This window comes from Cicer arietinum, chromosome 6 (assembly GCF_000331145.2).
Source record: "Cicer arietinum cultivar CDC Frontier isolate Library 1 chromosome 6, Cicar.CDCFrontier_v2.0, whole genome shotgun sequence".
NCBI lineage: Eukaryota > Viridiplantae > Streptophyta > Magnoliopsida > Fabales > Fabaceae > Cicer > Cicer arietinum.
Window position 1 is genome coordinate 67,715,029 of NC_021165.2, and position 17,333 is coordinate 67,732,361.

Consider the following 17,333-nt stretch of genomic DNA (forward strand, 5'->3'; position numbering starts at 1 on the left):
GGTCCTAATTGTTAACATTATCTTAAAAGTTACTTATGCCGTCGATATAGGAAACGAGGATGGATCGATAAAGGAAGTAGCTCAATTTGTAGACACCAAAGGGTTGTGAAAGTGAATCTCACTCTCACCCTATAAAAGTCAAATCTACGTTATGAAAAAAGTTTAAAACTTTATATCTAGTTGTAGTACTTTAATTTTGTCCACTTAATTAAAAATAAATCAAAAAAAGGAAATATGTATTTTAAAAAGGAAATAAAAATAATTATAATAAATAATTTTATTATGTATCATAAATTTACAATTTCATCTAATTAGAGTTTTAAAACCAAATCAAATTACAAACTAAGAATAAAGCCAAAAATAAATTACAATAAAAATTAAATCAGATCAAGCCATGCTACGTTGACTTTGTTCACTGCCAAACCCTGCTATGTTGATGTTGACTGCCATTGATGCACAAACCATGCTTATTGATACATCTGTTCCTGTTTTAACTAAATAGAGAAATAAAAAGATAACTTTTATAAATAAGCCATTGTACACATTATAGTGAACAAAGAGACAAATTTTAGAGTTTAAAAAAAAAGAAACTAAAAGACAAATAAAAGCTCAGCAATGAACAGATCAGAACAAATAATCTAAATTTATGAAAGCATCAAATGTGCAGAAAAATGCAGATGATGAGCAAAGAAAACGAAACATCAAACAGGACATTGATGGAGAAAGACCAAGGCAAGCAAGAAAGCAACTAAACAGATAAAAAAACTCTATATATACGCCCTATCAAATTTCAAAAAGGAAGGGGGGATCTGAGAAAAAAAACACTACTGATATTAAAAAATCACATCTAAAGAAGAGAGTTTTAGTTTTTTTTCGAAAAAATAAGTAAGAAAAAGAGAAATGTTTTAGAATATGAGAGATTCTGAAATAGAAAACAAGAGACAGAGAATATTACCGTCACTCTAGCTTCCACCGGTAACCGCCGTCAACCACCATCAACCGTTACACCCCGCCATCTTCTTCTTCACCACTATACAAATCTGTGTCTCTCAAGTTAGTCTTTGTTCTTCATCTCTTTTAATATAGTGTTTCATTTGTTTTGTAGTTTATTTGGTGAAGCTTTAATTTCATTGCTCCATATCATTTTCATTTGCTTTGCTGCCTTTTAACTAAATATGAGGTTATTATTAAAAATTTCAAATAATATATTGGAAGTTGAAATTTGTCTTGAAAGATGAATCCCGTAAAAGCAACTAGTAGCTAACTTGCATTTGCTTTTGATCAGTTTGTGCAGGGATGAATAGGCATAGGCATAGGCATGACACAGTGTGCTTTTACTTTGCACTTAAATTCTTAAGTTTTTATTCTTTTGTTATCTTTAATTTTTAGTTTGTTTGTAAAAAAATCTTGCCAAAATTAAAATAAGATAAATCTTGTTTTAAGTTAGGCTTAATTGCACTTTTGGTCCCCCTATTATAGGTGAAAATCGAAAGTAGTCCCCCCATTTTGTTTGTCCCCAGTTTTAGTCTCCCAAACAGAATTTGAGACCAAATCATGATGAGTTGTCATTTTTTTAATGAAGTGTCAATAAAAGGGTGACGTGGCAGACACTTATGTGGAATAAACTCATTATTATATTATTTCTGATTAAAAAATATAATTTATATTTTTAAAAACCATTATTATAATTGTGACAATATTTTAAAAAATACAATTTCATTGTTAAAATTAAGTTAAAAAAAAAACAGTCTCAATTCAACAAAACTCTAAATCAAAATCTGAAGCAGAACCCTTATACAATTTAAGGGCCCCAATTTAATTATTTTAATTGGAATTGAATCTAGTGTATCATTTATTGGGAGACATTCTAACATTTATTTTCTCCAAATTAACCACCCAACAAACTAGTTAGCTCTATAGCCAAAAATAAGAGGAAATAATAGCAAACTAATGATTTCACCTAAATAGATCCAATATGATCAAGAAAACTCTTAAGATTCTTATCTGAAGACCCTCCTTCCTTCACAGCCTCCCTACCCAAACTCTTCTATTTCTCAGCATTCCTTCTCAGTTCCTCTCCTTTTTCTCCACCTCCAATCACCACTTCCAAACACCTCCTAATTTCATCAGCTTTCACTATCCCTTCCTCGTCCCGATTATTATCCATCCTCACCCCACACTTCCACACATCTTCAATTAGTTTCGCATTTGTACTTTGATCCGTCCACTGAGGAAACGCCACCATAGGAACTCCCGATACCAAACTCTCCGTCGTCGAATTCCATCCGCAGTGTGTCACAAAACATCCCACTGAAGAATGCGACAGAACCTCCACTTGCGAACACCATTTCACTATCTTCCCGTTAACATTCTTTTCAAGTTCCTCTTTACAACTCAACTCATCATCCTCTTTTTTTTCGTCTAGTTTTTTCTCTCTAATTACCCATAAGAAATTCAATCCAGAATCCAACAACGCACTCGCGAATTCAACCCCTAATAAATGATTTAGGGTTTTGTTGAATTGGGACTGTTTTTCTTTTAACTTAATTTTAACAATGAAATTGTATTTTTAAAAATATCGTCACAATTATAATAATGGTTTTTAAAAATATAAATTATATTTTTTAATCAAAAATAATATAATAATGAGTTTATTTCATATAAGTGTCTGCCACGTCACCCTTTTATTGACACGTCATTTGGGGGACTAAAACACCTATAATAGGAGGACCAAAAGTGCAATTAAACCTTTAAGTTATTATAATATGAGTTATGATAACTTAATAATTCTGAAATTTTTTTATTTTGAATACATTAATAATCATTAAAATTTAATTAGATGTGTTATCTTTTTAATTTATTTTTTGAGTTATTAGGACACAAGTTGTGACAACTTGGCAGTTCTAAATCTCAACTTATAAATTAATAAATTAAAACTCATAAATAAATTAATAAATAAAGATAATTAGAGGTTAACTAAGAATGACATCCTTTAATCCATGAGTAGAAGTACACAATTTACACAACTTGATAAATTGTAAATTTTTTTTTTAAAATAAATAAATATAAAATTTTCAATTTGATTTATTAGATGTAACTCTTTTTTATCTCTGAGTTGTTAAAACAAAAGTTGTACTACTTGGTAGTTTTGAAACTCAATTTAAAAATCGAGAATAATAAAAAATTAGATGATTAAATTAGATGTGACATCTTTTTTATTCCTTGAGTTTTGGGACACGAGTTGTACAACTTGATCGTCTTAAAACTCATATTTTAAAGTATCTATTTAAATCAAACTCTTTTATTTTTCTATTTTGCCAAAATATTTTTTATCACAAAACAAATTTTCTTTAAAACACACTCAATACATCCGTTTGTTTTTAATCAAGAACTACGTAGCTTTGATTTCTCCATCGCACCGGGAGATACTTAGGAGCAAGATCACATTCTTGTCAAGCACATAAATAAAAATTTCTTTTTTTGTCCTTTATTTGTTAAGTACATATTTATTTCAAAATCATATTTTAAATATAGTAATAATTGTTATTCATATTTAATAATAAAGAAAAATAAATATACTTAAGTTAATATTAATTTTGCACAATTAATTATAGGTAACCGTATTTTAATGGATGTCGTAGGGTGCTAGTACCTTCCCTACTCCCGAACTCAAAATTTGGTTTCAAAGACCACTTTTTTTTTATTTTTACTATTTTAAGAGTTTCCCAATATTTTCTCTATTTTAAAATAAATTTTGGTGGCGACTCCATTGAATTCAAGAAACACTTCAAATTTTAGGCCGCGACACTAGTTATGTACAATCTGCACAAAATCAATTCTGCTCGTCATAAAATTAATTTGAGTGAAAATTTTCTAACCAAACGCACCAACACAGATATAAATGATTTGTCAAAAAAAAAACATAAATATAAATGATAGTAAGAGCTTCTTGTTTGGTATTTAATGTTAGGACTTGGTTGTACGGATCAATATGAAAAGCTGTTAAACAATAATTTCTACAAAAAAGATAAGAGCATTCACGAAGGAGTGTAGTAGATATACATCATTTATTTATAATTTTTTTTTAATGTAAGTATTTAATTCGTTCAATTCAATATTAAAAAAAGATTTCACTAATAACGTCATATTATTATATTTTAATACTAATAATAATTTATTTATAGACAAACAATGACTCACTAAATATAGGTGCTCTATGTACTTCAAACTATAGTATTTTTAATGTAAAAAAAGAGTAGGTGCGACATAGAGAGATAGTTGAAGAAGTTTATATCTCAACTAAGCAATATGTAATTGTTCACTCCTCCAAGGAAGATACCTATATAATTTCATTTTTATTGAATAATCCCCCTGTTGAACATACTTTTTAGGTGTTGTCCTCTACGATTATATGATGATACTTGTTCTTATGACATTCATCTGTGTTTTAATCAAACGTATATTAATGAGAAAATGACTTATTTCTTTAGATGCAAAAAGGTTGAACTGCTAGTTAAATTTGTACGAAAAATAATAAGTAAAGATCTATTTAATTGATTGTGTGTTTGAGAATAATATTTTCAATAAGTATTTATGTATTTAAACTAGAAACCTATTTTGATGTTGTTTGTCATGTTCTTAACCCTCTAACTCACATATTAAATCACATGATTACAACTAACAACACTAATATAGGTAGTTAGTCCGTTGACTGAGCTGCGACACAAAACTATTTTGTAGGTTAAATTATTAATTTCCATATAGACTTACCACTTTCTTCGTAACTCTATTTTTAATGAAACGGGTATTTATACATGTTTTTAACTTAATCAATTAATTTATAGTTTAATCAATTGAGTTGACGTAAAGAAATCATTGTTTGTGATTAACTGTCTGACGGCTAACCGGCTCAACTATATAACTATGTGTCTTTGCATCAGTATTTTTATGGAAGTCAATGTTTATCCACATTTTTGTCTCATAAGCTAATATTGTATCAGTCTCTATCTTCATTTACCTCTCAATTTGTCACTTTTCACTTCATCCGAAATATATTTGAAGTGGCTACATGGCCTTTAGACTCAGAAAACTCTTTGTTATAGTCTATTATTCAACATAACCACAAATCCAACAACACACAATAACAACCTTCAAGTCCTTCTAGACTTGGTAGTCACGTTCATTCGTCAATCGACAATCCATTTTATTTGAGTGCTTCTACTGATTATGATTCAGTTGATAATCAAACACTTCCACTCTAGTCTCACTTTTGGATAAGGTAAAATATATTTTATAGATGCAGAATTGATTTTTATATGTTTGGATATTTTAAAGTATAATTGATTTTGCCTCAATAATTAATTCAAATTTAAAATTAAAATATAACGTTTTTGCCTCTAAAATTTATTTTATACCTAAAATATATTATTGAATTTACTTTTACATAACTGTATCTAAATAATAACCACCTACATTCAACTTACTTATAATCAAAATCAATTTTATAAAATAAATTGTCACCCAAAATCAAACACACAATGCATGCTTACATTCACTTTGTGAGAGCCAAAAGAGATTCTAAAGACTTGAAATTGATTTATGTTTGAAGTTCTTGATTAAAATTTATTATCCATTCAATCATAATTTTTACACTCAAATTGTACATTTGAATTTTACGTGATTATATCCAAATCTAAATCAATTTATCTTAAACTTACTATTAATTAAAATAACTATAATAAAAATCAATTATAATGGCAAATGAAATCTACATTAAGTGGTTATGAAAAATGTAACGTGGAAAACAAAATAGAGTAGGGCCCTTTGTTCTTTATGAAAGCCGAACAGTTCCCAAATATAGTTAGCCGAATAGATATATAAATAATGGTAAGTGTAAGTTGTAGTTGTGTTGTAGCAAACCAATAGTCGAAAGAGCAAATCAAAATAATGGAAACTTTGGAGAGAGACTTAAAGAATATGAGGGAATATTTTAAGAGTGGAAAGACAAAGGAAGAGTCTTGGAGAGAATCGCAGCTAAAAGGGTTGCGTCGTTTCCTCATGGAAAGACAGGGTGATATCTTCAAGGCCCTCATGCAAGATTTAGGGAAACACCAAGTTGAATCTTTTAGAGACGAGGTATGTTTTTTATTTTTATTTTTTTAATAAAGAGACAAGGTGTAACTCTATATATCATTTTTATTTATTTAATTTTTAAGAATAAGTATATCTTCAAATTTTTCACTAACTTTTTTCTTCAAAAAAACACTGTTTTTTAGTTTGTAAAAATACGTTATCTTGAGAATACTTTTGATTTTTTTTTTTCTTTGACTATATAGTCAGATTTAAGAGAAAAATAAAAATTATATCAACTTATTTATTGTAAAGAAAAAAATAAATGTATTAAAATAATAAATAATTAAGGGTGATATAGGAATTACACAAAATTGTTTATAAAAAGTAATAAAATTCAATAATATTATTATTTTGTGTAAATTACCTTTCAAAGACAGTTAATAAGAAATGGAAAAATATTTTATTTATCGGAAATAATATTTGTGTTTCACTAGTTCATATAAATTAACGAATAATTATAAATAAAAGAAAATAATAATTTTATCATAAAATTTTTATTTTATTTTTGAAAACAAAATCTTTTTATAAATATATCATTATTACAAAAAACAAAAAAAAAAAAGCGGCAATAAATGAGAGATACATATGAAATATCCATATTTGTCACCAAATATTTTACCAAAAGCACAATATTTTTTCGGAAAGCAAAATTACCTTAACTCGATGGTATGTTTGAATTTATAAAAAAAAAAACATTTCTTTTTTTGTTAAATTATGTTTTTATAATTTGTATGCTCGATCGAACAAATAAATGGAGTTAAAGCCTAAAGGAAGCTGAGGGTTCACAGAGAGAAGGTGTAGCTGTACTTTTAAATGGAGAAGTAGATCTAATGGAATGGAGTGGAATATAATATATAATATATTTCATTACTTACACTCATTTTGTTTCCGTTTAATTAAGAAGAAATGAAAGAAATCTCATGGTTCGTTGCATTATAAAATATCCAAACACTATAGTGAATGTTTTATCCACTCTACTCTACCCTATACAATTCCACGCCGCTCGAATCCGCACAATTTTTAATATCCAAACAAGTGACTCGTCAAAGCAAAATCAACACATGGATTTCTAGAAAATAAAGATGTACACCATAATCTATTCTAGAGATGATAAATTGAGAATAAATCAAGAGTTAGAAGTATCTAAAAACTGAACCAATGATCGATCCAATCAAAGTACTAAATTAGTATATCATCGATCAAATCGGTGGATTATTAATTAAATTGCATGATTATTGATTAGTAAATAAAAATTATGACATAAATTAATATTTTTTTCTTGCCAATGTAGATTTAATACTTGAAATTAAATATTATACTAAATTTTATTTTAAACACTAATTTATATAATATTTTGCAACATTTTAAAAAAAATGGTATATATATATATATTATTAAAAAGACAGGTGGCAAGACCTATAAATAAAATCAACAACAATACCACGAGTTGATTTTTAAAATCAAATTTTATATATTGGATATATTTAACAGACAAAAATATTAATATAGTTCTTTAAGCATAAGTTAATTTTTATTTATGTTTTTGAAATTTATTTTATTTTGATTTTATTTTTTAAATTATATTTTTTTACACCGTTAGTTTTATATCTCAATTTTTTACAACAATTATTTTAGTTAAAAGTTTATGATAATTTGAAACTCTATCTAGTTGCAACAATATATCCCTCCCACTAGTTATTTAGATAATATTTATCAAGTTTTATAAATGACAAATCTTTCTTAATTTCTTTCTACAATAATTTAAACTTACGTTAACCTTAAAAATAAAGTAATAAAGTTATATTTATATAATTAATATATTTAACTTCATTCAAATGCAAAATAACTTGAACAATCAACTTATTGCGATGTTTCAAATAAATTTTAACATTTCATTACAGTAATTCGAGAAAATTTTCAAATTTAAAGAACTGTATTCGTAATTAATGCATTTTAAAAACTAATAATACAAATTGATGTAATTTAAAGGACCAAATAAAAAAATAAAAAATTATATATCTTAAAAAAATTGAGTTAAACTTATTAAAAGACTGAATACATATTTTTACTTATTTAATAAAAACTCAAAGTAAAATCAACACTTAGTTGTTAGACATGCCACTTGTGGTCTGACAGAGAAAAAATGATACTTTTTCTAAAATATAATTATAAATATTTATACATCTACTATTATCATCAATGCAAATTGATTGAATTTGAAATCGTACATTGTATTAATTAGTGTTATATTGTAATTGAAAATAATTATTGATGGCTAACTTTTTTACAAGTGAATCACTCGCGAGTAACAATGTATTTGGACCGGCGTAGTAATGGGGAGAATGATATGAGAAATTGTCGTGTTGCATCTCATCCATCTTTTTAATTAATTGTCAGAAAAAACTTTAATAACAATGGCCCACGCCTTTTGCAAGTAGAAGTTTATACTACTATTATTATTTGTTGTGGCAACTTATATGGTCGCCCAATTTATATCGAACTCTAAAAACAAAACCAAAAACAAAAAATATTCATGATCCAAAATTTAATTTATATTCATTTCTCTTGATTTTTTTCTTTTCATTTAATACCGATCTACTATAAGGTTAATCTAAATTAAAACTCAATCAACAAAAATAGACGTCTTTGGTAACAATAATTATCTCACCAGTTTATAATATTATACATTAATTTACCATATATTTTAAATTGCATTTGAATTTATAATTTATTATGCATCATTTTTTAATTTGTTTTCTTAATATTTTAACTGAAACAATTTAAATTTAAATATTAATCAAAAATATTCTTTTAATTATACTATTTTTTATTTATCTATTAATTCAATCATTAAATTTATCAAATAGTTCAAAATTATTTTGTTAGCTTATTATTATAAACTAACTTATTTATTATCCAACAATAACTAACTTGCCATATGTAACTTTTTGCCAATAGAACCTAATTCATAATTCATGTAGCTAGTTTAGCCTCTTCAAGCACCTATCTTTGTCAAATATATTTTTCAAGTTTGAAATATGATTTTAGTTCTATATTAAATTGGTTGGTAAAGTGTAAAGTTTTTTTTTGACAAAAAACAATAATGAGCTTTTACAAGTTTTTTGATTTAATTAATATCATTTTTTATAAATTATTTCAAGTAATTTTTGAACTTATTATTTAAAATTTATTATTATTTTTATTCATTTTATCTCTTGCTATTTTAACTAAAATTCTTTTTACATTTTATAAAATTTATTTATTGTAATTTCAAATTAATAAAAATATGTATATGTTATAATTGTAGGACTACATTAGATTTATGAAAGACAATGGGCATCCTATTCGATTGTCATAGTTGTGATTATCTTAATATTTTATTTTCATTAACTCTTTTTATTCTAATTATTTTAACGTTACTATTTGTGTATTGTTGTATGTATGTTGAAATTTCATTATCACAGGATTGACATATAAATGTGTTGAATATATATATTTTTAAAATTTTAACAAATTAAAATTAATTTAATAATAAATAAAATATATATTAGATTAATAAATTTTAAATTATAAAAAAAATTCAAATACTAATTTTAAAATATTTTAAAAAAATAATTGATAAAAGTTTTATTATTATTAAATATATATTTTTTGATATTTTTAATTAAAAATAAAATCATTTTATAATTATTAATAAAAAAACACAGTCACATTTTATGAAATAATATTATACCAAGAATTACATATTTTAAATAGTCTAATATTATTGAAGGAAATCTCATTACAATCACACTTGATATTTAGTTGGCGAGGCTGAAAATGGTGTTTTACATAGTTATGTTAACTGTATGTAAAAAACAAAAAACACAAAGGAGTATTAGAGTATACAAAGCTATGAATGACTTACTTATAAGTGATAGTCATTATTTTGTAAAGTGCTTAATAATAGAAATAAGACTCGAGAAAAGTGTACAAAGACACTTTATACAAACAGAGTCTATCCATATAATCATGAATTGAGATTTTCTATCTTTACATTATTTATCTTTAATAATTTTTTTTTGTCTTTATTAATCGATCATTCTCTTTTATCTAAACAATTTTTATTAATTTATTTCAATTACCAATTTTATTTCAAAATATATTGAAGTCAAAGTAGATAATTTATTTTTTATAATTACCCATAATTTAATTAAGGTTGGCCCAACATATTATTAGACCTAAAGTGAAACTATTTTCAAAGTTAATAAATAAATTATTAATAGCTATAAAAAATAAAATAAAATTTTTTAATTGTTCTATAGCAACCTAACAACTCAGGTATAATTTTCTATTTTTTAGTTGAAGAAAAAAACAGTGCGTATGTATTGTACAACTTCAAGAACTCATGTTAGCAATGTGTTCACTACTTGTTTCATGATTTCTCAATTTATAACTAATTTCTCATATGAACAATGTAATCACTACTTATGTCATGATTTTTCAATCTATCACTAATATTTCTCCGATCCCTATTGGTCGTTAGTTAATTTATTGGTACTAGAAAAACAATTAAATAATTTACGACAAAAAAAAAATAAGATAATTTTTAGTAAAGTTTATATCAATAAATTTATTAGTATCTTTTTTCTATCAATAAATCTCTCAAATTGTATCATCGAACGATCAACAATATTTTTCAATTTTATTTATTTATTTATAGACTCTTTTGCGATTCAATAAAAATTTCAATTTAATCTACTTCATATGTTTGAGTTAACATTTAAATCTTAGATTATTTATTAAATTAATATTGTATAATATTTTTTTATAATTGATAATAAATTCAATAAATTTAATATTTATTAATATAATATTAAATTTATATAATATTTTATCAGTTTCAATTGTTTAGAATAATAGAACCTTTTTATTAAGTAAAAAATAAAATTGAGCTATTTTGTTAACTAAAAAAGTTCAATTTTTTTTGAAGTAATGGTAAGACTGATCTATTAAAAAAAAGTAGTGGGGTGAATAGTCTTGTGATTAACAATATACAATTTAATTTAAGTAATTTCTAAATAATTTTTAAAATGTAAAATATATTCAGATAATTTAATTACAATCTAATAATTTTTTGTTGACATTTATGTTTTAAATTATTTATTAAATTAACATAATTAATATTGTATAATATTTCTTTTACAATTAATAATAAATATAATTAATTTAATATTTATAAAAATAATATTAAATTTATATAATATTTTATCGATTTTAATTTATCACGATAATATAATTTTTTTGTTAAATATAAAAAATTGAAACCTTTTGTTAACTACAAATTTTGATGGCTCGTCATTATTACCTGAACAAATTAAGACTGTAACAAGTATTAAGTGAAGTGACTGCTAAACAAACTTTAGGAAGACACTTTAATCTTGTATATCATCGTTCGAACGACCGTCCGTGTAAAACGAAAAACATACCGTTAATAATGTACCATATTTTAATTTCAATAATGTGTAAAATATCTCTAGAGAATTTAATAAATTATTTTTGACATTTATATTTTAGATTATTAATTAAATTAATATAATTAAGATTGTATGATACTTTTTTTATAATTAATAATAAATTCAATTAATTTAATATTTATTGAGATAATATTAACTTTATATAATATTTTATTAATTTTAGTTTTCAAACCCGTAAAATGTGAGGCATTTTTTGTTGGTAAAACATCCCTCAATTTACTAACCTAAATTTTAAGAGAATCACGAAAAAGTTAAACTGTCATTTTATATATTTAAAGAAAAGATAAACAATCTTTAAGTTGTCAAGACATAAAAAATTAAATACGTTATTATATTTATAAGTTTTGTTTTTATTTTTAATTTTTAATTTTTTTAATCAGTTTTTATAAATTTTAAATAGTAAAGTTCAGTACATATTATCGATAAACATTTTTTTTACAACAATAGTTATATCAATGACCTATTTTCTCATAATATAACTTGTAATTATTAAATCCTTTTACAGATAGGAACATTGGTGAAGTCCTTAAATTTAGCATTAAAGTGTTTGAAAGATTGGATGTCAAGCAAGAAGGTATGATCTATGTTCTTGTTCCTACAAAATAAGGAATTGTCATAACTTCTATCACGTGGAAAACCAATTTGAAAGAAATAAAATATGAGCATGTGAAGTCACTAACAACAAAAGTAATTTATAGGCTCAATTACCATCAATAGCATTGCTTTCAAGTGCACAAATTGTTTCCGAGCCTCTAGGTCTTGTACTCATTATTTCATCCTGGAATCTCCCATTCGGTGAGTTATATTCAATACTTGTTGCATAGAATCAATATAATATCTTTAAATATTTTGGAAAATTTTAAATTTAGAATTACATTTAAATATATTTAATATAAGACATCTCCATCATATACTACCTCTCTCTCTCTCTTTATTTATATATATATATTGATTAATTTACGAGAATTAAGAAAATTAGTTATATGGTATTTATTATAGATCGTAGAAAAATGTGTAATATGATAATTATGAATAAATTTGTAAAGAAATAATTAATGCTCTTCAAGAAGTGAAATGAGTCTTATAGAAAAGGATAAATAAAAATATTAAAGTACGAAAGTAGTAATTTATATTAAAAATTTGAGAAAATTGCATTGACCTTCTCTAAGTTCTCTTTAATTTACACTCTCACTTCTTCTAATTTTCAAAAAACACTCACTTCCTCTATACTTATTAAAAAAACTACTTCAAATATTTTTTTGTCGCACTTTTGTGTATTTCAATTATTTATAATACAACACGATTAGAGTTTTCACTTTAATTTGCAGATGTATAATCATACATATAGTATTTGCAGATGTTCATATTGAACCACCGAAGTATGCGTTCTAGTGTTTATTTAGTGAATGATAAATAGAGATGTAAGTGTGGGAAAAAAATGTTATACTTAATTTTTTTACTGAATATAAGAGAAGTAAGTACATTTTGAAAGCTAATTCTTTTAATTGAGTATAGTGGAGGTAAGTATATTTTGAAAACCATAAGGGATAAGATATTTCAGGTCAATGCAATTTCCCCAAAAAAATTTGTTATTGTGTTGCAATTTAGATCATCGATCAACAAAATTTAAAATGATTATTATATGATGAAATCAAACAAAAACACAGGATTGTCGTTGGAGCCACTAATAGGAGCAATAGCTGCTGGAAACACAGCAGTGTTAAAACCTTCAGAGTTGTCTCCTACATGTTCCTCTCTGCTTGCTTCTGGTCTTTTGACTTACTTAGACAATAAAGCAATTAAGGTTATAGAAGGAGGACCAGAGGAATCTGAGAAATTATTGCAGCAAAGATGGGACAAAATTTTCTTTACAGGTGAACATTTACAATTTTTTTTTCTTTTTTCTGTCTCGTATTCTTTCATTTTGAGTCTATGTTATTGACTTGTCACTGTTTTTTATGAAGATTATTTTTTGTTATTTGTAAAAACTAATATCAGGTAGTGCACGTGTGGGGCGCATTGTGATGTCAGCAGCTGTGAAGCATCTGACTCCTGTAACATTGGAGTTGGGTGGAAAATGTCCTGCAGTTCTGGATTCTCTTTCATCTTCTTGGGATTTAGAGGTCAATAATTCATTAATTTTTGGCTTATAGCAAGATCTCAACTATTTGGTTTTGAATTTTGATCAATGATTTATAGTATTTTTTATTTATATACCGAATTTCAAATTTAAATAGACTGTTTTCAATTGAAAGATTTTTAATATAATGACGACATAATTTTTTAATATAAAAAATTTATATATACAAAATTACAGTTAAATACAACTGATATTGTAATCGTAGTCGTGGTATCAAAATATTTAATGTCACATGCATAATGCACAATTGTGGTCACATGTTATTTTTAAAAAAATTTACCATCAATATCAGAGTGTGACTAAAATGAAAGGTGAAGGAAGTAACTCACAAGTTACATTTTATTAAGTTATTGATCCTAATTAGCAATGCCACACTCTATGGTGATTATAATTAAGGTGGCTGTGAAGCGGATTATTGTGGGAAAATATGGGACTTGTAGTGGTCAAGCACGCATAGCGATCGACTATGTCATTGTGGAACGTAGTAACTGTTCAAAAGTGGTAAAACTCTTAAATTCAACTATTCAGGTTCACTGTTCTCTACTTTTTGTGACATAATGTATTTAAATCATTAACCTTACTCTTGTTTCATTTTATTTTTATAAGGTGGAATTGATGAAGATGTGGATCAAGAAAATGTTTGGAGACAACCCAAAACATTCAAAATCCATAGCAAGGATAGTTAATAAACAACACTTATTTAGATTGAAGAATCTTCTTACTGATAAAAAGGTTCAAAAATCTGTGGTTTGTGGTGGCTCAGTGGATGAAGAAAACTTGTAAATAACACCCTGCCTTTCACAAACTAGTACTACTCACATAATATTCTCTAAATTCCTTTTTTTTTTTTCTCAAACATTATGTGCTCAAATTAATATGTGTAGATTTGTTGAGCCAACAATCTTAGTGAATCCTCCACTTGATGCAACAATAATGACAGACGAAGTTTTTGGCCCATTACTTCCAATTATTACTGTAAGTTAGTTTCATTTCATGCAAATATACTTTAAAAATAAAGTTTCAATTTCAACATCTTTATCAATAGAAGTCCATAAATTATTTTTTCTTACTCACACACTAAATCCTGAGAAGAGAGTACTGCAGGTTCAAATCCACCACACAACATATCAAGTTTATGTCACTGCATCTTCTTACTATTTGAGTTGCACTGACGGAACTATTTATATCAATTTTTACTCTAACTTCAAGTTCCATTAATTTATTTTTGTGTGTAATAATTTGCAGGTGGAGAAGATTGAGGACAGTATTGAATTCATAAGCTGTAGGCCTAAGCCACTAGCCCTATATGTCTTCACCAAAAACCAAACACTGCAAAAAAGAATGATATCTGAAACATCATCTGGCAGTGTAGTTTTCAATGATGCAATTCTACAAGTATTACTCTACCTAGTAGCATAGTATCCACTGCCAATCTTTTTGTATTTTCACATACCACTTTTATATTAATGTTCAAATTAATAATACACAACAACTTAATGTGCATAATTTGTTATGTGTGTAGTATGCAGCAGATTCTCTACCATTTGGAGGAGTTGGTGAAAGTGGGTTTGGCATGTACCATGGGAAATTCTCCTTTGACACATTCAGCCATCAAAAAGCAATTGTCAGAAGAAGTTTCTTTACTGATTTTTGGTATAGATATCCACCATGGAAACCACATAAGTTTCAACTACTTGAAGTCTCTTACAATTTAGATTATTTGGGGTTGGTCCTTGCTGTGCTGGGACTAAAGAGACCATCAAAACGCCATCTTTTTCCCTAGATTCGGTCGCTTGTTGGAAGGGATGTCGAGGTCACTTTGGCTCGTATCTTTCCAGATCTGAACCAAGTGGTAGATACTTCTGCTAAATTTGAACTTTCTCTTTATTTTGATTTTATGATCTTTGATTGTATTTTCGATTTTTTTTTTTGTGGCTCTCCTTGAAAACTATGAGGAGGTTTGATTCCCTATAGGTTTTTAGTTTGTTTCTTTGGGCCTTTTAGCCCTGTTTTCCCATAAAATATTATTGGGTGCTTTATTAAATTAATAATTAGTTGTTAAGAATATGTTTGATAATTTATACCTAGTTTGATCTATCTATTTTTATTTTTTTTTTGTATAAATCGGTATGACGAGGTCTAACTAAGTAGGTTAATTATCTTTTTAAACTTGATTTATTAATTGAATGAATGATTTGATCATGAAATTAATTTGAATGCAATTGAAATTGAAGTGAAATTATTTGTGTTGGATGTTTCTATCTTGAATTTAAGCTTGAGTAAATTTTCCATTTTAGCATAACAACTAGATATATTCTAATCACAATTTCTATTTTTATGAAAAACAAAACACGACTTGTACTGTAATTCAGTCTTGTAACATATTAATGGAAGTCAAGGAATCACTTTCTTAGCTTGGTAAAACCTCTTTGGAATGCAAGATTAACACGATAGAAGATAGAAAATAGCTTACGGTTCAACAACAATAGTAGAACAATTGTCATGATTGCAAGCATAAGCCAAAGTGAAATTGCCATGATAATCTCGAATAACCCCAACATTACTCAATGGATGTGAGACCACTCAATCAGTATTAACCTTAACCAGTTTATCGGGAGAGGGAGACCACATGATAGACGAAACTCTTGTCTGTCATGCTTGAAGCCAGGCTAAGAAATTGAATATGAGTACCTAGAATTTCCTTACCTGATGTAGATATTAGCGAATAGAACCTAAAGTTGATAAGGACTTATTTCAATAAATTTTGTTTGTTTTAATTTGTTTGTAATAATTTTAATTTAGATTAGTGAAGATACTTTATTTTTTTATATTTAATTTATTTTATATTTAGATATTATCTTGTTATAAATAGGAATTTGTAACCTCATTTTTTAAATGAAATAAATTTTTTATTAATGAGAATGTAGAGTGAGCAAATTTAATTTTTGAATTAGAATTTTATTGTATTTTATCAATGATTTCTTTACCATTGTGACGATTCTTCGCTGACTTATCAATCTTTTAGATTATGACGTCTTTCTTCTCCGTTTATCTCATGTTTGTTTTTGTCTTTTGCCTTTTATTTTACTACTTTGTTTCAAAAAAATCACTTGGTAAATCCATCATGTCATATGGAAACAATTCGAACCCATATCAAGATTAGACCACATGATTTGGTTAAATATAGTAATTTCTTCTTCACGAGAGATTGTTTGTCGCAACTACAAAGAATATATACAAACCTAATCCAATATGTTGGTAAGTTGGTAAGTTGAAAGAAAGAACGGTCAATGTGATGAAGGGCACATGAAACAACAACAAACTGAGTGCAATCACACATTGCATGGATGATGGATTCACCATCAATATTGCATAAAGGACAAGCTGCAGAAGAAGATATATCCCTTATAGCGCGCATCACGTTTGCAAGAAGAGAGGCAAGAAGGGAGGATTGATCCACATGCCAAAGGAGGACCAGGATGCGCTTAAGACCCCTCCACTACAACCCTAGTAAGGAAAGTGTATCAGTAGAATCAAGAAAGAGT

At 26.4% G+C, this 17,333-nt stretch overlaps 1 protein-coding gene across 1 annotated transcript; it reads left to right on the top strand.

Annotated features, from left to right (window-relative positions):
- Positions 1 to 5,895: 5,895 nt before the first annotated feature.
- On the top strand, positions 5,896 to 15,869 carry LOC101491914 (aldehyde dehydrogenase family 3 member F1-like). The gene is made up of 10 exons (XM_004507038.4): positions 5,896 to 6,135; positions 12,154 to 12,222; positions 12,347 to 12,443; positions 13,316 to 13,522; positions 13,647 to 13,771; positions 14,185 to 14,289; positions 14,395 to 14,567; positions 14,673 to 14,763; positions 15,034 to 15,183; positions 15,311 to 15,869. Exons 1-10 carry the CDS (start codon positions 5,947 to 5,949, stop codon positions 15,569 to 15,571), a joined length of 1,467 nt encoding a protein of 488 aa, XP_004507095.1. The 5' UTR covers positions 5,896 to 5,946; the 3' UTR covers positions 15,572 to 15,869.
- The last annotated feature ends 1,464 nt before the right edge of the window (positions 15,870 to 17,333 follow it).